Here is a 20,534-nt window from a genome sequence, read left to right as displayed (position 1 = left end):
TTCTCCGGTCTCCGACGTCGAAATCGTGTTGGGCCGGAGATACTACGCTTGTGCCGAAATCGGGGGCAGCGCCACGTTTGTGAAGCTCCGCCCCCTCCAAAACAGCGTACTCACAGAGTACGCCGGCCACATGCCACAAGGACGACCTCAGGACGTCAACCGAGGCCCTCCCCTGATGCTTCGTCCTCGATGGGCCGAGTTCCAGGCGGCGTGGGTCACTCATACTGTAGTTGTTCGAGAACCTGGCATTGCGGCTGTCGACGGAATCCAGCGCCGCCATTCCGCAGGCACAGGGGGCTTTGGCGAGGGCTGGGGGCAATGGTGGGGGGTGGTCCAGGCGTGGCGAGCCTGGCCAAAGGGGGACATTATTTGGCAGGCCGGGTCCGCGTGAGGCAAGCGCCATGTTGCGTGGCACGGCCGCTGCCGTGCACATGCGCGGCCACAGACCCGGCAATTCTCCTGCCGTATCCGCAGTTAAAACCGGGCTTTATGCCGCGTGCCCGCTAGCCACCCACCAGACAGAGGATCGGTGCAGCTTCTGCACCATTTCTTCGGGCGTAAAACACCAGTGTCAGAACAGTCTACAAATCGGAGAATCTGTTAGCCGACGCCGAAATTGGGGCGTGCGATCGGGTGGAGAATACCTCCCGACGCCAATATCACGCAGGCACTGGTTTGATTCCGAATCGCAAAAACGGCACCATTGTGACGCACGCCGTGCGTAGTTGAAATCCAGTACGCATCCGATTCGTGGGCCCACCCGCGATTCTCTGCCTCCGATGGGCCGAGTTGCCGACGGCACGGTCTACGTGTGCTCTCAAACATCGTGAACATGCCGTGGGCGTACGGACAGTATCCAGCACCACCATACTCCGCCGACAGCTGTGCCACTGGCTGGGGGGCTTCTGCCAGGGCGAGTAGTGGTGGGTGGCCAGGAGGTGGACTATGGGGTGGGAGTGGATGCCATGCCGCTGACAGCCAGCTTTAAACCTGGTGCCTAGGTCCTATAGGTGAAACACCCGGGGCACCCCCTAGGTGCCCTCTGGCCCAGCCGACCCATCAGCTGTATGGACGCTCCGGCACAACCTGCCCCATCTTTTCGGCGGAGTGTATTGTTTATGCGCGGCTGCAGCTTGTCAGCCCTGCAAGTGTCCATTACGGACCCGGCGAATCCTGCACCATTTTTACATGGTGTTCCATGTAGTGCCGATGCTAGCCCCTTACCCGTAGCAGATGTGGAAGTCCACGGATTCCCCGTTGGCGTCAACACTCAGTCTCAGATACGGAGAATCCAGCCCCGCCATAACTTTTACATTTTTAAAAATAGAAAAGTGGAGGAACAAGAGTCACAGGACTGCTAATTAGTTTTAAGAAGAAGAAAAAATTATTAAACACAAAAAGTTGGATTATGCCACAGCACTCCCATAGTTCCCTCTTACCTTCATAATGCACACACATTTTAAGATTAACATGGATTACAAAGTACATCTTCAGCTACAATGGTCCCAGCAACACAAAGTCCCTTTTGAGCACACAGGTTTTGGAAGCAGGGACGATAGTGACATTTAAGGGGCATCTTGACAAATACATGAATAGGATGGGATTGGAGGGATACGGACCCAGGAAGTGTAGAAGATTGTAGTTTAGTCGGGCAGCATGGTCGGCACGGGCTTGGAGGGCCGAAGGGCCTGTTCCTGTGCTGTACATTTCTTTGTTCTTTGTTCACACAAATTGGCTGTGGTCAAATACACTCTCCACTCTGAACCACTAGTCAATGTCAGTGGATTTCTCCCCAGATGATTGTCACATGAGAGTTTCCAAACTCCACTCCTAAAATACCATTAAAATCTTCTTTCACAATAATGCTTTCCATTAGTGATTTACATTCCCAAATCCAGTCCAGGTTTTTCAAATAACACTTTTAAACAAAGCATCTGCTACATTTTAAACAACAAATCCAGGATCCAGATTTAGCCATTCCCCTTTATGATTTCTTTGTCTTGACTGTTGTACAAACTGTTCACAATTTCTTTAACTATCAATTCCCAGACTGTATTAAGATGGCATCAAACTTCTGGTTTACCCCTGAATATTCCTTTCCCACTTTAAATCTGGTTACTGCAATTATCTCTTTAACTCAGAACATTTTGTTAACTCCTCCTTTAATTCTTCTGAACAATACCATGGTCTCTGTTCTCTTAACTCCAGTTGTCTTAGTACATTTGTTCTGTTTCAATTCTCTGGGTATCAGGACAGTAACTGGTTCCTTGAAAGTCTGCCTCTTTGCAGCTCCCTTGTCCTGTCAAGCTTCTCCAAGCAGAGTTGATAGATGCTCACTACCCAGTGTCCTGCCTCCAACTGCCAACAAATTCAGCTAAAACAAAGAATAAACCCCTTTCCTCTGAAAAGTGGCCCCCTGTTTCTAAGCAACCGCGTCTAGTTTTACTCTCTACACCGTAGCCCTCTCTAAGCACAATAGTAACAGTTCAAACTGAACCAACCCACATACATATAAACACTTTTGTCCAGCATGAAATATAGGTTTTACCCTTCCAGGCACAGAAGCATTAAATTAAACCCACTTAAAACTATACCAGATTTCTGATGTTTACCAGTACAAATAATAATCCTTTAAAACTACCTTTGTTTTCCTAACACTTTGTACACTGTAGAAACATTAAGACAGCAAAATGTTTCTTCCCATCACATTGAACTTGAATGCCAGAATTCACTTTCCTGCCTGGTATTCAGGGCTCTGTGACAGATGCAGCATTGTCCAGTAACTGGTTTAAAGATGTCCCTGCGTTGTCTGTTAAGCACATCTCGGAGATTGTATAAAAGCTTCAACAATCGCTGATTTCAAAGAGCATTAACAAATGGCTCAAAGCTTTATTCTTACGGTTCAAGAGGTCTATATGAACTCCTAAACAGAATTATATTTCTCATGCCACAAATGGAGCCTTGTATTCTGCAGCTCTCTGTTGCTCAAGGTTTTCATTCATGCTCACCCCCTCCTTTCCCTCACCCTTCACAATTGATATTCGAAACATTCTTACCAAACAACTATCTCTAATGGTCTTCTTGTACTGTGCCATCCTTTTTTCAATGGTATATTCTGATCTGTCTCAGTCTTGCTGTTCATCCTTCATTCTGTCTGGCAGTGTCACAGATTACGATGCCTTCCAACTATTTTTCCTGCTTCCTGCTTACTTCTTGTCACTCACCCAGTTTCTCCATTGCTCTTTGAAATTCTCTCCAAATTCCCGTCATGCTTATTATGCGCTGTCTTCCCTACAATTCCTCGACTGTAGAAAGCACTGCTGGCTCAGCTGGGTGGCTCTGTGCCACAGTGGAGGCACAGCAGGTCTGCAGGAGGGGGTTGGCACCCTCAGTCTGGCAAAGTAGCCAGTGGGGAAGTGGTGCAGGGTATAATAAAAACAGAAAACGCAGGATAAACCCAGCAGGTTTGGCAGCATCTGTGGCGAGAAACAGAACTACCGTTTCGGGTCTAAGTGACCCGCCCACAGAGTATCGTCTGCTTTTATTTCAGATTTCCAGCATTTGCAGTATTTTGCTTTGATTTAAGTGACGTAGATTGTTGTGCGATGGAGCAGTTTGATCAGGGGGGGGGGGGGGATGCTGACAGGGAGAGAAAAACAACATGAAAGCTGGAACAAAGCTGACTCCTGTCACCTCACCGTCAGAACTAGTAAAGTCCTGGGTGGAGATAGCGAGGCTAAAAAGCACTGAAAAAATAGCACAGTTCTCAATTCCAATGCTTGCAAATGCAGCAGTTGTCCACCTTGGCAAGGCCATTCAGCATGTTGCATGCCTGAATGAGATAACCTCCCGTTCCTCGAAACTCTAGAGAGTACAAGCCCGATTTAGTTAGCCTCATAAGACAATCCCTTTCATAGGAACACCGGAGTAGGTGTAGGACATTCAGCCCTTGAACCAAATATGAGAGTGAAGTTGGAGGTGTAGTGGTAATATTACTGTACTAGTAATCCAGAGGCCCAAGTGAAGGTTCAAATCCCACCACGTCAGTTCATGGAAAATAAATATAATTAATACATCTGGGATTCAATGATGACATTCAATCATGACAATTATTGTCAATTTTTCTAAAAGCCCACCCGGTTCACTTCTCTCCTTTAGGGAAAGAAAAATACCATCCTTACCTGGCCTGGCCTACATGCGACTCCAAACCCACAGCAATGTGGTTGATTCTTCTATGCGTACAAGAACAAAGAAACGTACAGCACGGGACCAGGCTCTTCGGCCCCCCAAGCCTGTGCCGACCATGCTGCCCCTCTAACCTTCTACACTTCCGGGATCCGTATCCCTCTATTCCCATCCTATTCATGTATTTGTCAAGATGCCCCTTAAACATCACCATCGTCCCTGCTTCTACCACCTCCTCCTGCAGAGAGTTCCAGGCACCCACTACCATCTGTGTAAAAAAACGTGCGCCGCACATCTCCTCTAAACTTTGCCCCTGCAGCTTAAACCTATGTCCTCGAGTAATTGAATCTTCCACCCTGGGAAAAAGCTTCTGACTACCACTCTGTCCATGCCCCTCATAATTTTGTAGACTTCTATCAGGTCGCCTCTCAACCTTCGTCGTTGCAGTGAGAACAAACCAAGTTTATCCAACCTCTCCTCATAGCTAATACCCTTCATACCAGGCAATGTCCTGGTAAACCTCTTCTGTACCCTATCCAAAGCCTCTATATCCTCCTGGTGGTGTGACGACCAGAATTGAACACTATATTCCAAGTGTGGTTTAACTAATGTTCTGTACAGCTGCAGCATGACTTGACAAATTTTATACTCAATGCCCCGGCTGATGAAGGCAAGCATGCCAATGCCTTCTGGACTACCTTCTCCACCTGCGTTGTCACTTTCAGTGGCCTGTGTACCTGTACACCCAGATCCATCTGCCCGTCAATAAGGGTTCTGCCACTTACAGTATATTTCCCACCTGTATTAGTCCTTCCAAAATGCATTTGTCCAGATTAAACTCCATCTGCCATCTCTCTGCCCAAGTCTCCAACAGTCCTCATTGTTATCTGCAACTCCACCAACCTTTGTGTCGTCCACAAACTTACTAATCCGACCAGTTACATTTTCCTCCAAATCATTTATATATACTACAAGCCGCCACGGTCCCAGACTCGATGTAAATCCCAACCAGAATCATATGATAAGCAATATAATTTATTTGTAAAATTGCATGCCTCCATTTGTAAAGGACACACACCAATACATCCAAAAAGCTATTGGGCGGGATTCTCCCAACGGGAGTCTAAGTGCCGACGCCGGAGTAAAAACCGGAGTGTTTATCTCCGGCGTCGGCGCCCGTTCCCAGACCCCTATTCTCCTCCCTCTGTGGGGCTGGCAGGGGCGTGGCGCGATTTGCAGGGGCGGGGCCTCGGCGCGGCGTCGGAGACCCGGCATCGCGTAAAAGACGCGGCGCCTTGGGTCCCGCGCATGCGCAGTTGGGCAGGCGCCAACTAGCACATGCGCAGTGGCCGTCCTCCCCCAGGCCGCCCCGCATAACAATGGCGCAGGGCTATAACATTGCCGGCGGAGGAAAGGAGGCCCGCGGACAGAGAGACCGGCCCGCCGATCGGTGGGCCCCGATCGCGGGCCAGACCCTTTCGGAGGCCCGCCTCCCCCCCCCCCCCCCCCACAGGCCGCCCCCCGAGTGTTCCCGCCGGCAGCGACCAGGAGTGAATGGCGCCGGCGGGACTCTGTCGTGTCGGAGCGGCCGTTCGGCCCATTCGGGCCGGAGAATTGGTGGCCCCGCCGGACCGGGGCTCGGAGAATCGCCCCCATTACTTCTCAAAATAAGAAATCTATTTGTTGGCGGATAAAGTCTTGGCATTTCTGATGGTAATTCATTGCCAACAAGCTGTGCTATTAATTCAGACTTAGCTGTTTTGTGCTATGCGTGTTTTAAAATATTAAAAGCTCCTTTAGTTGGTGATTTAATAATACCATCAATATCAGGACAAAAAGCACAAAAAAAATTGTTGATGGTTCCAAACAACATCCTACCAGAATAAATAAATATTTTGGAGATGATTCAGGAAGTCCAAGAAGAAGTTATCAAATCTAACTATAGCGCGGATACGGTCGTCCTCGGTGGTGGTATATCCAGGAGCACGATTGTGAGCCTTTGCCCGCGTTGGAGTGACTAGGGTGGTTGGTGCCGGCGCCGGCTGGGGGGTGCTGTCGGAGTCGACCGCCGGTGCGGGGAGGGGAGCGTCGGTGGAAGGGGGGGGCGTCGGTGGGCGAGGCAGCGGGTGCCAGGTTTCGCAGGGAAACGGTGTCCTGCCTGCCGTTGGGGTGCTCGACGTAGGCGTAGAGGGTTTGCGTGTAATAGTTGGACCCTCTCGACCAGTGGATCTGTTTTATGGCTCCTCACGTGCCCCCGGAGTAGAACTGGTCCCGGAGTAGTCAGCCAACGTGGAAGCGAGACCCCAGAGGTGGACTTCCTGGGGAAGACAAACAAGCGGTTGTGAGGGGTTTCGTTCGTGGCTGTACAGAGGAGCGGCCTAATGGAGTGTAGGGCATCGGGTAGGACCTCCTGCCAGCGATTGGGAGACTTCTTGACCGTAGGGCTAGAAGAACAGCCTTCCAAACTGTTGTGTTCTCCCTCTCCACCTGCCCGTTTCCCCGCGGGTTATAGCTGGTCGTTCTGCTCGAGGCAATGCCCTTGTTGAGCAGATACTGACGCAGCTCATCGCTCATGAACGATGTACCCCGGTCGCTGTGGATATAAGCGGGGAAACCAAACAGGGTGAAGATGCTGTGCAGTGCCTTGATTACAGAGGTCGAGGTCATATCGGGGCAGGGGACAGCAAATGGGAAGCGGGAGAATTCGTCGATGACAGTGAGGAAGTAGGTGTTGCGGTTGGTGGACGGGAGTGGCCCTTTGAAGTCCACGTTTAGTCGCTCAAAGGGCCGAGAGGTCTTTACCAGGCGAGCCTTGTCTGGTCGATAGAAGTGCGGTTTGCACTCCGCACAGATCTGGCAAGCCTTGGTCATGGCCTTGACCTCCTCGGTGGAGTAAGGTAGGTTGCGGGACTTGATGAAATGGGCAAGTCGGGTGACCCCCGGGTGGCAGAGGTCATCGTGGATGGCTCGCAGATGGTCTTTCTGCGCGTTGGCGCACGTGCCGCGGGTCAGGGCACCTGGGGACTCGTTGAGCTTCCCCGGACGATATGTAATATCGTACGTGTAGGGGAGAGTTCGATCCTCCACCTCAGAATTTTAACACTCTTTATTTTGCCCCGTTGTGCGTTATCGAACATAAAGGCGACCGACCGTTGGTCGGTGACCAGGGCGAACCTCCTACCGGCTAGGTAGTGCCTCCAGTGCCGCAAGGCCTCCACTATGGCTTGTGCCTACTTCTCGACTGCAGAGTGTCGAATTTCCGAGGCGGTGAGGGTTCGGGAGAAGAACGCTACTGGTCTGCCCGCCTGGTTGAGGGTAGCAGCCAGGGCGACATCTGATGCGTTGCTTTCTACCTGGAAGGGAATGGTTTCGTCCACCGCGTGCATGGCGGCCTTTATGATATTGGCCTTGATACGACTGAAGGCCGACTGAGCCTCAGCCATCAGGGGAGAAACCGTGGTATTGGAGGCTACGGGGCAGGGGAAGTTCCTTAAGGGTGCGCATGTGGTCGGGGTCTGGCCCTAGGACCCCGTTTTCCACGACGTAGACGAGGATGGCTAGCCGGGTTGTGTGGAACTCGCATTTCTCTTTATGTCAGATTGAGGGCCCGGGCGGTCTGGAGGAACGTCCTCAGGTTTTTGTCATGGTCCTGCTGGTCATGGCCGCAGATGGTGACTTTGTCCAAGTACGGGTATGTAGCCCGTAAGCCGTACTGGTCCACCATTTGATCCATCGCCTTTTGGAAAACAGAGACTCCGTTTGTGACCTCGAAAGGGACCCTGAGGAAGTGGAAGAGCCAACCGGCTGCTTCGAAGGCCGTATAGGGGCGGTCCACTGGGCGGACGGGGAGTTGATGATCGGCCGATTTTAGGTCGACCGTGGAGAATACCCGATACTGGGCGATTTGGTTCACCATTTCTGCTATGCGGGGAAGTGGGTACGCATCGAGTTGCGTAAAGCGGTTTATGGTCTGGCTATAGTCCACCACCATACGTTGTTTTTCCCCGGAGCGGACTACCAGCCCTCTAAGGGCTGTTGCTAGCCTCTATGACCCCTTCTTTTAGTAGCCGCTGAACCTCTGCCTTGATGAAAGTCATGTCTTGGGCACTGTACCGCCGACTCCTGGTGGCGACGGGCTTACAGTCGGGGGTGAGGTTCGCGAAGAGGGGGGTGGTGCAACTTTGAGTGTCGCCAGGCTACATACCGTGAGCGGGGGCAGGGGTCCGCCGAACATCAGTGTCAGGCTTCGGTGGCTGCACTGAAAGTCCAGACCGAGCAGCAGGGGGAGCGCAGAGGTTAGGGAGAACATAAAGTTTAAATCGGGCGTATTTAGCGCCTTGGATAGCGAGGTTCGCGATACAATACACCGTGATTTGGACCGGAATGTGACCCAGGTGCGAGGGCGATAGTTTGGGAGGAGGGATAGGTGCGCAGGGAGCAGCGTCTTACCGTGGATAAAACTCTCCGTGCTCCCGGAGTCAAAAAGGCAGGGGGTGTCGCGGCCGTTGATTTGAACCTGCATTATTGAGTCTCGCAGGTGCTTCGGCTGAGATTGATCAAGCGTGATCGCTCCTAGTTGCGGGCAGTCAGAGTCCTCGGTTTAATCGGACTCGCAAAATGGCCACCGCCGTCGGTCGCACGTTTTGGGTATTGAAGATGGCCGCCGCCAAGATGGCCGTCCCCATGACTCGCACGAGGCCGATGATGCGTTGGAAGTAGGCGTGTCTGGCTGCCGCGCGGCCGAGTTGCGGGGCCTGTGGTCCCGGGAGTTCAATTTCTGGGCCCAATGAGCCTTTTGTTTCTGGCCTTTGGGCCTAGCCATGCAGACCTTCCCGAAGTGCCCCTTCTTTCCGCATTCGCCGCAGATAGCGGAGAGGGCTGGGCAACGCTGGCGTGAGTGCTGGCCTTGTCCACAGAAATAGCATTGGGGGCCCCTGGTGTGAGCGTGTCGCCGCGCGGTGCAGGCCTGAAGCGTGGCCGAGTCTGGAGAGGATCGAGAGGGGTTCGCAAGGTCCCCGGGGTACGTGCGGAGATTATGGTGGGCCGCTTCCAGGGAAGAGGCGAGCGTTACCGTGCCTTGGAGGTCCTTCGCTCCGTCTTCTAAGAGCCGCTGCCGGATGTACGTGGATCGGATACCGGACACGAAAGCATCACGAATATGTAAGTTCATGTGGACTTCTGCCGTCACCTCTTTATGGTCGCAGTTCCTGGTGAGCGCGGTGAGTCTCTCCAAGTATTCATCTAGCATTTCCCCGGAGCGCTGGCGGCAGGTCGAGAGCAAATGTCTGGCGTGTACCTCGTTTATCGGCTTTACAAAGCACTTCTGTAGGATTTTGACAGCCGTTTCGTACGTCGTAGCTTTGTCGATCACGGAGCCCACCCAGGCATGTAGTAAGCTCAGCTTGCGAGGTCCGTCAACTTCAGTCTCTGAAGAATCCAGATAGGCCTCAAAGCACCGGAGCCAGTATTTAAAAATTTCAGTGGCTTCCGGCGACCGAGCGTCCAAACTGAGCTCCTCCGGCTTTAGACCGCTGTCCATCATGATGTAGTCTGGTAATTAAATTGAGATACCCTCAATTACGACTCAGGAGAGGAGATTGATAATACAAAGGCTTTAATTACCAGAGAACTAGACAGCTGCCGAGAAGTGTGCTCACTAAACGCTGCCTACTGAACGTAACCTTATATACAGCTTCCTGGGGGCGGAGCTGGAGACGGAGTCCCCCAGGGTTCCAAACCCGGTCTTAAAGGGGCCTACACATTAAAGGTCCATGTATATACAGATATCATTCATCACACCCATCAATGGTTGTCCTGAGCTGGATGTGCACATAGGCCAAAGGACTGTTGGTTTTCATCACTAAAAGGACATTTGTGACCCAGTTAGGTCTTTGCAATGGTATGACAGCCTCATGGCTTCCTTTACTAATCCAAGTCATTTTTCCCTCCCAGACATGCATAAACCAAATTCAAATTCCCAAACTACCGCAATGAGATTTGAATAAACTTTCTGAGACTGAAGTCCAGGCTTCTAGATCAGTTACATATAACCATAGCACGATCACACCCTGCCGTATTGCAATTTAAAATAGAATCCACACAAAGCTAGATGTTCACTGTTGAAGCATGCATCAAGGGCAGCACGGTAGCATTGCGGATAGCCCAATTGCTTCACAGCTCCAGGGTCCAAGCTTGGGTCACTGTCTGTGCGGAGTCTGCACATCCTCCCAGTGTGTGCATGGGTTTCCTCCGGGTGCTCTGGTTTCCTCCCACAGTCCAAAGATGTGCAGGTTAGATGGATTGGCCATGATAAATTGCCCTTGGTGTCCAAAATTGCCCTTAGTGTTGGGTGGGGTTACTGGGTTATGGGGATAGGGTGGAGGTGTGGACCTTGGGTGGGGTGCTCTTTCCAAGAGCCGGTGCAGACCCGATGGGCCGATTGGCCTCCTTCTGCACTGTAAATTCTATGAAATAGCAACAGGGGCAAGCAAGGAGCATTAGAATTTCAAGTATGGATACCACAATTAGAAGAAACAGAAATGGAGAACGGGCTTTACTCCAGCAATGGTCGTCACAGCCAAATACAACTGGAAAAAAACCACAAAAACATACACACACCCCCAAACACACACAGTAAAACAAACAGTGTTCTTACCTCGCCTATAAATACCACAATTACACAATCCAGCTTCTCTTCAGAAGACAACTTATCCAGTAATGAGTGAAGTGTCTCGGCAAGGTAGGACTTAACTTTCCTCTTCACGGTGGGAATCCCCAACACTAAGGACACTGGAGGCAAAGGATTATACAGACAATTAGACAAAAATGGCTGTACGGAGTCGAAACATGTCATGAAAGGAAATTTACTGATGGGAAAAATAAAAACAGAACACAGTTGGGTCCTCATTACAAATCCTCCAAGTGAGGAATGTCTGACGCCATGGTGGGGGTCACCAAGCTAGCTGGGCGGGCTAACTCACGGAAACGCAGTGCTGTTACTGGGGGGGGGGGGGGGGGGGGGGGGGGGAGTGTTGCTCGTTTTAGCCTTAGTTTAATTGCTCTTGTTCTATCACCTTTGCTCTTGAGTCGCCAGGTATCTTTCTGATACCGCCACGTGGTTCAAGTCCGAGTAATGATCAATAATCCAACACACCGCTAAGTAAGAGTTAAATCAACGCACATTTATTATATACAGCAATCAATGCTTACACATTAATTCTACTTCTAAGCTACTTCCTACAACTAACAGGCCAATACTTAAATTTGGAAATGGCCCACCAGGTCAGGGAAACGAATGGCCTTTCGTATGGGTGCTGAGCCTGCGGGATTCAAAGCTGGTCAGGTCGATAGTCAGGAGTGCCTATCTCGTAGCGAGCGTTGGAGCAAAACTTACGTTCTCTTGCAGAAGGGTCTCGAAGGGTGCGGAGAGGAGAAGGGGTGCAGAAGGGTGAAGAAGGGTCGATTTGAACTTGGCCCCTATTCTTATAGTCCCCAGGGGCTTCCCGCCTCTCGGGGCGGACCTTGTACCTGGTTCCAAGTGATTGGACTTGGTCCCAATCACTTGGTTCGATATTCTCCAATGCTGGAGCGATTCATTAATCGATGGGCGGTTTCGAGGTGGTCATTCACCTCTCTTTGTGTAAGCTCCTGCTGGCGCCGAAAAGTCTGGGTTGGCTTTGTGTGTCTAATTTGTAGCATATTGTTCCCGGGGATTGCTAATTGGTACGCAGATGGCTGGTGTGTTGTTGTGTTGATGGCTGCAGGTATCGATTCTGTCTGGCCTCCCCAGAGGCGAATACACAGTTTTGCCTGCAGCTGCCTATTTGAGTCCTGTTGGCTGATTTTCCCATCAGCCTCTTCTGTTCGCCATTTTAAATCGGGGTTTCGCCATTCAAATCGGGAGTTAGCCATTTTAACCGGCTACAGGAGAATGTTGCGCTGACAGGGGAGGGACATTTGCTGTGGGACAGAAAGGAGGTCGGGGGCGGAGGCTGCCTGGGGGCAGGCCGGCGGATGCGTGGGGCGCGGGCTGGAGGCTGGCCCAAGAAAGGTGATGGCTGATCGGCGAAGTGGGGGTGGGCGATGAGCCCCCCAATTAGGCTGATCACATGGAATGTGAGAGGGGTAAATGGGCCGGTTAAAGGGCATGTGTGTTCGCGCATCTTAGGGGACTGAAGGCGGACGTGGTAATGTTACAGGAGACGCACCTTAGAGTAACTGATCAGATTAGATTAAGGAAGGGATGAGTCGGACAGGTTTTTCACTCGGGGCTGGACTCGAAGACTAGAGGGGTCGCGATCCTGATTAATAAGCAAGTCATATTTGAGGCGGGAAGAATAGTTGCGGATGTGGGAGGTTGGTACATTACACTCAGTGTGAAGCTGGAGGGGTTGCCGGTGGTACTAGTGAATGTGTACCTGCCAAATTGGGATGATGTGGAGTTTATAAAGAGGATGTTGGGGAAGATTCCGGACCTGGGTTTGCATAAGTTGGTCTAGGGAGGGGACTTTAACACATTTATCGACCCCGGGTTAGACCAGTCAAGCTCTAGGACAGGCAGGGTACCAGCAAAGGCGAAGGAGCTGAAGGGATTCATGGAGCAAATGGGGGGAGGGGAGCTGATCTTGATACGGGCCCAGAGGGAGAAGGCAGACAGAGCAGAGGCGGACCGACTGATAAAGGAGATATTGCAGGTCGACAAGAGGCATGCAGAGACCCCGGAGGCAGGGCGTCTAAGGGAGCGACGGAGGCTACAGGCGGAGTTTGGCTTGTTAACTCCAGGGAAGGCAGTGGAGCAGCTGAGGAAGGCGAGGGGGGCAATCTATGAACATGGGGAGAAGGCCAGCAGAATGCATGCGCAGCAGCTTAGAAAGAGAGAGGCAGCCAGGGAGATAGGGAAAGTAAAAGACGGGGACGGGAACCTGGTCGGAGATTCAGCAGGGATTAATAAGGCGTTCTAGGAGTTTTACAGCAGGTTGTATAAGTCGGAACCCCCAGCTGGGCCGGAGGGGATGAGGCACTTTTTAGGGGGGCTGAATTTCCCGATCGGGTTGGAGGAAATAGCAGAGGGACTGAAGGCCATGCAGTCGGGTAAAGCCCCAGGGCCGGATGGGTACCCAGTGGAGTTCTATAAAAAGGTCTCTGGGATATTGGGGCAGCTGTTGCTGAGGACATTCAATGAGGCAAGGGAACGTGGGGTGCTTCCCCCGACGATGTCACAGGCCACAATCTCATTGATCCTGAATCGGGACAAGGATCCGGAGCTATGCGGGTCCTACAGGCCGATATCCCTACTAAAAAATGTGGACGCCAAACTGCTGGCCAAAATCTTGTCTTCTAGGATTGATTGGGGAGGACCAGACGGGATTTGTTAAGGGTAGGCAGTTGGCGGCCAACGCAAGAATGTGATTATGATGCCCCCAGAAGGTAGGGATGGGGAGGTTGTGGTCTCAATGGATGCAGAGAAGGCTTTTGATCGGGTGGAATGGGATTATCTGTGGGAGGTACTGGGGCGGTTTGGATTTGGGCGGGGATTTATTGACCGGGTCAGGCTGCTGTATCAGGCTCCGGTCGCAAGCGTACGGACGAACAGGTCAACATCGGACTATTTCAGGCTGCATCGGGGGTCGAGACAGGGATGCCCCCTCACCCCACTGCTGTTCGCGTTAGCCATAGAGCCGCTGGCAATTGCACAGAGAGACTCAAGGGTGGTTGGGGAAAGCTTTCGATACCTAGGCATCCAGGTGGCACGGGAATGGGAACGGCTACACAAGTTAAATTTGGCCCGATTAGTAGACCAAATGAAGGAGGCTTTTCGAAGGTGGGACCTGGTCCCGTTGTCACTAGGGGAGGGTGCAGACAGTGAAAATGACGGTCCTCCCGAGATTCCTGTTTGTGTTTCAGTGTCTCCCCATCTTTAATCCACGGTCCTTCTTTAAACGGGTAAATAAGGTGATCACTGGCTTTGTGTGGGCGGGCAAGACCCCGCGAGTAAAAAAAAAGTGATGCTTGAGTGGAGCCGGGGGGAGGGCAGGCTGGCGCTGCCAAACTTTAGTAATTATTATTGGGCGGCGAATATAACCATGATCAGGAAGTGGGTGGTGGGGGGAGGGTCGATATGGGAGCGTGTGGAGGCGGCATCATGCAAGGGCACCGGTTTGGGGGCGTTGGTAACGGCGCCTCTGCCGTTCCCGCCGGCACGGTACTCCACCAACCCTGTGGTGGTGGCGGCCCTGAGAGTCTGGGGGCAATGGAGGAAGCATGGGGGAGCGGGGGGAGCGTCGGTCTGGTCTCCAAACTGTAATAATCACCGGTTTGCCCCGGGAAGGCTGGATGGGGGGTTCCGGGGATGGCAAAGAGCAGGGATTGAGAGGATGGGAGATATGTTTATGGAGGGGAGCTTTTCTAGCCTGAGGGAGTTGGAGGAGAAATTTGGATTGGCGAGGGGAAATGAGTTTAGGTACATGCAGGCGCGGGACTTCCTACGCAGGCAGGTCTCAACCTTCCCGCTCCTACCACCAAGGGGGGATACAGGACAGGGTAGTTTCCAGAGTGGGGGTGGGAGAAGGGAGGGTTTCTGACATTTACAAGGCACTCATGGGGTCAGAGGAGACGCAGACCGAGGAGCTGAAGCGCAAGTGGGAAGAGGAGTTTGGAGGAGAGATAGAGGATGGTCTCTGGGCGGATGCGTTGAGTAGAGTCAACGCGTCCACAACATGCGCCAGGCTCAGCCTGATACAGTTTAAGGTCGTTCACCGGGCTCACGTGACAGTGGCCCAGATGAGCAGGTTCTTTAGTGTAGAAGATAGGTGTGCAAAATGTGCGGGAGGACCAGCGAACCATGTCCATATGTTCTGGGCAAGCCCGAAGCTTAGGGGATTCTGGCAGGGGTTTGCGGATGTCGTGTCCAAGGTGTTAAAAACAAGGGTGGCACCGAGTCCAGAGGTGGCGATTTTTGGAGTTTCGGAAGACCCGGGAATCCAGGAGGAGAAAGAGGCAGACGTTCTGGTCTTTGCTTCCCTGGTAGCCCGGAGACGGATACTATTAGTTTGGAGGGACCCAAAGCCCCCGATGACGGAGACCTGGCTATCGGACATGGCTAGCTTTCTCTGTTTGGAGAAAATCAAGTTCGCCTTGAGAGGGTCAATGTTAGGGTTCGCCCGGAGGTGGCAACCGTCCGTTGACTTCTTTGGGGAAAATGAACCGTCAGCAGAAGGGGGGGGGGGGGGGGGGGTTGGGGGTTAGCTTAGTTTAGAATAGGGGGTTAGTAAAGGTGGGACCTGTAAGGGAGGAAGATGGCTTTTGCACTATGTTTATAATTTCATGTACATTGTTTATTTTGTAGTTGTTGTAAAACCATAAATACCTCAATAAAATGGTTATTAAAAAAAAATCCTCCAAGTGAGGGAGTTTCTCTTGATATGCACCCGAGCTTTTCTTGGCCATGAAGGAAATAATAGAAGGCACTGAACACAAACATTCATTCAATAGAAAATGACTGCTCGAATAATTGTTCTGCATACATGCCGTTGCAAGCAAAAAACAAATTAACCCAACATTGAGGGGAAAAGATGATTGATCTGGCCATTGCTTAATCAGTGGGGTCAGTCAGGTCGTCAGGATAACGGCGTGTGGAGTGCAGCATTTACAAACATTCAGACTCTCGCCAAACAACCCCCCTCCTCCCACAGCCCAACCAGCAACCTAGATTTCACTACTGCTGGACAGTGCAGCAACTAAACACGAGTTCGCAGTGCTTTCTGCAGTATACTATAGAGCACTGAGCAGTCAAGCAAACCAAGACATCGGTGACAAATTTTAAAACACTCTCAGTTGCAACCTTTACCATCAACTGCATCTTATAGGATCGTAGAATTTAGCAGCACAAAACAGGCCATTCAAGTCTGTGCCAATGTTTTCCTTCTTGCGTCACCCAGTCCATACTTGCCATCCTGATCATTCACACCCATCTAAAAGTGAGGTTTTGTTCATGGTCAGTTCCACTGCTCCATGAAGAATTCAGCGGGCTATGCAGCAATCCCCGACAGCTGAAGCCTGCATGTTATTCAGGCTCTGCTGTAGGCCAGCAAATGCGTGGACCTTTCCTGAACGGGGGAAAAAGGCCAAGGCATCTCCCTCCCTTGATCACCACTCCGAGCTCCCCACCAGTATCATGGGCTTTCACCGCAGAGCAGAAACTTAAACTGAACCAGTGGTATCAACAGCGCGGCTAAATGGAAGAGAGAAGCTGGGTGATCTGCTGTGCAAAATCATGTAAGGTGATGTCCCCTTTAAGACCGGACTTGAAACCCTGGTGGACTCCGCCTCTGGCTCCGCCCACCTGGGAGTCGTATACAAGGGGCCGCCATGCAGGCGGCACCCAGTAAGCACCAGTCTCAGCACCAGGCTAGTTCTTTGCTTATTAAAGCCTTCTTTGCCGTTTTACTCTCTAGCGTTGTTATTGAGGGTACTACAATTTAATAAGCTAAACTACATCACGCTGGACGCAGGCCTAAAACCAGAGAAGCTCAACCTGGAAGCACGGACACCGGAAGCGAAGGAAATTTTTCAGTACTGGCTCCGATGCTTCGAGGCCTACCTGGACTCCTCAGAGACACCCATTCTGGGGCCACGCAAGCTGCGCCTACTCCACGCCCGGGTGAGTTACAGAATCTCCACCACGCTCGAAAAGGCGACTACCTACGATGAGGTGGTCGAGATACTACGCAAGCGGTTTGTCAAACCCATCAACGAGATACATGCCCGGCATCTGCTCTCTACCTGCCGGCAGGGCTCGGGGGAAACGCTAGACGAATTCATAGAAAAACTCACCGCGCTCGCCAGGAACTGTAATTATCAGGATGTGACAGGGGAAATCCATATGAACCTGCACATCAGAGACGCTTTCGTGACTGGCATCCGCTCGACCTACATCCGGCAGCGACTACTCGAAAACGGGGCAAAAGACCTCCAGGACACGCTAACGCTCGCCACCTCGCTGGAAGTGGCCCAACATAATTTAGGCACATACCCCGTGGACCCTGCGAGCCTCCCTCGGACCTCTCCAGACTCAGCCACGATACAGGCCTGCGCCGCGCGGCGACCCACCCAGACCAGGGGCACAGCGTGCTATTTCTGTGGGCAGGGTCAGCACCCACGCCCATGCTGCCCAGCCCGCTCCGCCATTTGCAGCGACTGCGGGAAGAAGGGACATTTTGCGAGGGTCTGCCTGGCCAGGCCCAAGGGCCAGAAAAACAAAGAACAGCAGGCCTGGAAATCAGGCTCACAGACCCACAGGCCTCGCAACGCGGCTGCGCATCGACCTGTCACGCCCCCTTCTGACGCGTCATCTGCCTCGTGCGAATCATGGGGGCGGCCAACTTGGCGGCGGCCACCTTCGCGACCCGACACGCGCAACCGACGGCGGTGGCCATTTTTTACGAATCCGATTCAGCTGAGGACTCGGACTACCCGCAACTGGGAGCGATCACCCTTGACCAAACGTGGCCAAAACACCTGCAATGATGCAGGTCCAGGTCAACGGGCGTGACGCTCCATGCCTTTTCGACTCCGGAGAGCACGGAGACCAGAAACGGTAAGGCGTTGCTCCTTGCGCACCCATCCCGTGTCCCAAACCATAGCCCTCGCATCCGGGTTCCACTCGGTCCAAATCAAGGGGTATTGTATTGCGGATCTCTCGATCCAGGACGCCGAATACACCCGTTTCAAACTGTATATGCTCCATCACCTCTGCGCCCCCCTGTTGCTCGGACTAGATTTCCAGTGCAGCCACCGAAGCCTGACACTGAAGTTCGGCGGACCCTTGTCCCCCCTCACAGTATGCAGCCTTACGACACTGAAAGTTGCACCCCCCTCACTATTCGCGAACCTCACCCCCGACTGTAAGCCCGTCGCCACCAGGAGCCGGCGGTACAGTGCCCAAGACATGACTTTTATCAAGTCAGAGGTCCAGCGTTTACTGGGAGAGGGGGTCATCGAGGCTAGCAACAGCCCCTGGAGAGCACAAGTGGTGGTAGTCCGGTCCGGGGAGAAGAAACAGATGGTTGTGGATTATAGCTAGACCATAAACCACTTTACGCAGCTTGGTGCGTACCCCCTTCCTCGCATAGCAGAAATGGGAAATCGGATTGCCCAATACCGGGTATTTTCCACGGTTGATCTCAAATTCGCCTACCACCAGTTCCCTATCCGACCGAAAGACCGCCCCTATACTGCCTTCCAAGCAGCCGGCCGGCTCTTCCACTTCCTCAGGGTCCCCTTCGGTGTCACAAATGGGGTCTCCGTCTTCCAGAGGGCGATGGACCAAATGGTGGACCAGTACGGCTTGCAGGCTACATACCCGTACTTGGACAATGTCACCATCTGCAGCCATGATCAGCAGGACCATGACGCGAACCTCAAAACGTTCCACCAGATCCCCCGGGCCCTTAACCTGACCTATAACAAGGAAAAATGCGTTTTCCACACAACCCGGCGAGCCATCCTCGGCTAGGTCGTGGTAAACGGGGTCCGAGGTCCCGATCCCGACCGCATGCGCCCCCTTAAGGAACTTCCCCTCCCCCGCAGCCTCAAGGCCCTCAAACGGTGCTTGGGGCTTTTCTACTATTACGCCCAGTGGGTCCCCAAATATGCGGACAAAGCCCGCCCAGTCAAAGACCACGCTATTTCCCCTGTCGGCTGAAGCCCGATTGGCCTTCAGCCGCATCAAGACTGACATCATCAAGGCCGCTATGCGCGCGGTGGACGAAACTATCCCCTTCCAGGTAGAGAGCGATGCGTCAGACATCGCCCTGGCTACTACCCTCAACCAGGCAGGCAGACCAGTAGCGTTCTTCTCCCGGACCCTCACCGCCTCTGAGATTCAGCACTCTGCAGTCGAGAAGGAGGCACAAGCCATTGTGGAGGCTGTGCGGCACTGGAGACACGACCTAGCCGGTAGGAGGTTCACCCTCGTCACCGACCAACGGTCGGTAGCCTTCATGTTTGATAATGCACAACGGGGCAAAATAAAAAATGTTGACATTTTGAGGTGGAGGATCGAACTCTCCACCTACATGTACGATATCAAGTATCGTCCAGGGGAGCTCAACAAGCCCCCAGATGCCCTGTCCCACAGCACATGCGCCAACGCGCAGGAGGACCGCCTGCAAGCCATCCACAATGACCTGTCACCCGGAGGTTACCCGTCTCGTCCACTTTATCTAGTCCCGCAACCTACCTTACTCAACCGAGGAGGTCAAGGCCATGACCATGGCTTGCCAGATCTGTGCGGAGTGCAAACCGCACTTCTATCGACCAGACAAGGCTCGCCTGGTAAAGGGCTCTGGGCCCTTTGAGCGACTATGCGTGGACTTCAAGGGCCCACTCCAGTCCACCAACCGCAATGCCTACTTCCTCACCGTCATCAACGAGTTCTCCCGCTTCCCATTCGCCGTCTCCTGTCCCATGACCTCGGCCACCGTGATAAAGGCACTGCACAGCATCTTCACCCTGTTTGGTTTCCCCGCTTATAGCCACAGCGACTGGGGTACATCGTTCATGAGCGATGAACTGCGTCAGTATCTGCTCAGCAAAGGCATCGCCTCGAGCAGAACGACCAGTTATAACCCGCGGGGAAACGGGCAGATGGAAAGGGAGACGCAACAGTTTGGAAGGTCCTTCTGGCCCTACGGTCGAGAAGTCTCTCAACCACCCGCTGGCAGGAGGTCCTACCCGATGCCCTACACTCCATTAGGTCGCTCCTCTGCACGGCCACGAATGAGACCCCTCACAACCGCTTGTTTGTCTTCCCCAGGATGTCCACCTCCAGGGTCTCGCGTCCACCTTGGCCGACGGCTCCGGGACCTGTTCTTCTCCTGAGGCACGCGAGGAGCCATAAAACGGCCCCCCTGGTCGAGAGGGTCCGATTACTACACGTGAACCCACGATACGCCTACGTCGAGTACCCAGACGGCAGGCAAGATACGGTTTCTCTCCAGGATCTGGCACCCGCTGGTTCCCCCACTACAGACACCCCCTCCCTCACGGCTCCCCTGCGGGATCTGACACCCACTACTCCCCCCGCCCCCCAGTCCCACTCCCCGTCGGTGGACACCGACCGCGCGATCCCCCTAGCGCCCCTCCTCTGCACCCCCCGCCGGCACCGGCACCGCTATCCCCGGCCCCAGCTATTTCCCCTGCGCCCCGATTCCCTACCCCGACCCGGACCAAGGCTTTGACCACCGTACTCCCGGATGTAACCTCAACTAAGACGTCCGTGTCCGTCGCACCACCGCCCGAGCTGAGGAGGTCGATGAGGACGATCAGGCCGCCGAAACAAATGGACATGT

At 53.0% G+C, this 20,534-nt stretch overlaps 1 protein-coding gene across 1 annotated transcript in view; it reads right to left on the bottom strand.

The window, feature by feature from the left end:
• mgat4a (alpha-1,3-mannosyl-glycoprotein 4-beta-N-acetylglucosaminyltransferase A) overlaps positions 1 to 20,534 on the bottom strand; it is a 363,169-nt gene that overhangs the window by 105,054 nt on the left and 237,581 nt on the right. Inside the window, exon 4 of the mRNA XM_072477186.1 lies at positions 10,841 to 10,974. Within this exon, the coding sequence (XP_072333287.1) occupies positions 10,841 to 10,974 (134 nt within the window). The remainder of the gene's footprint in view (positions 1 to 10,840; positions 10,975 to 20,534) is intronic.

The sequence above is a fragment of the Scyliorhinus torazame genome, chromosome 15 (assembly GCF_047496885.1).
Source record: "Scyliorhinus torazame isolate Kashiwa2021f chromosome 15, sScyTor2.1, whole genome shotgun sequence".
NCBI lineage: Eukaryota > Metazoa > Chordata > Chondrichthyes > Carcharhiniformes > Scyliorhinidae > Scyliorhinus > Scyliorhinus torazame.
This window is presented reverse-complemented; position numbering and strand designations above follow the sequence as displayed.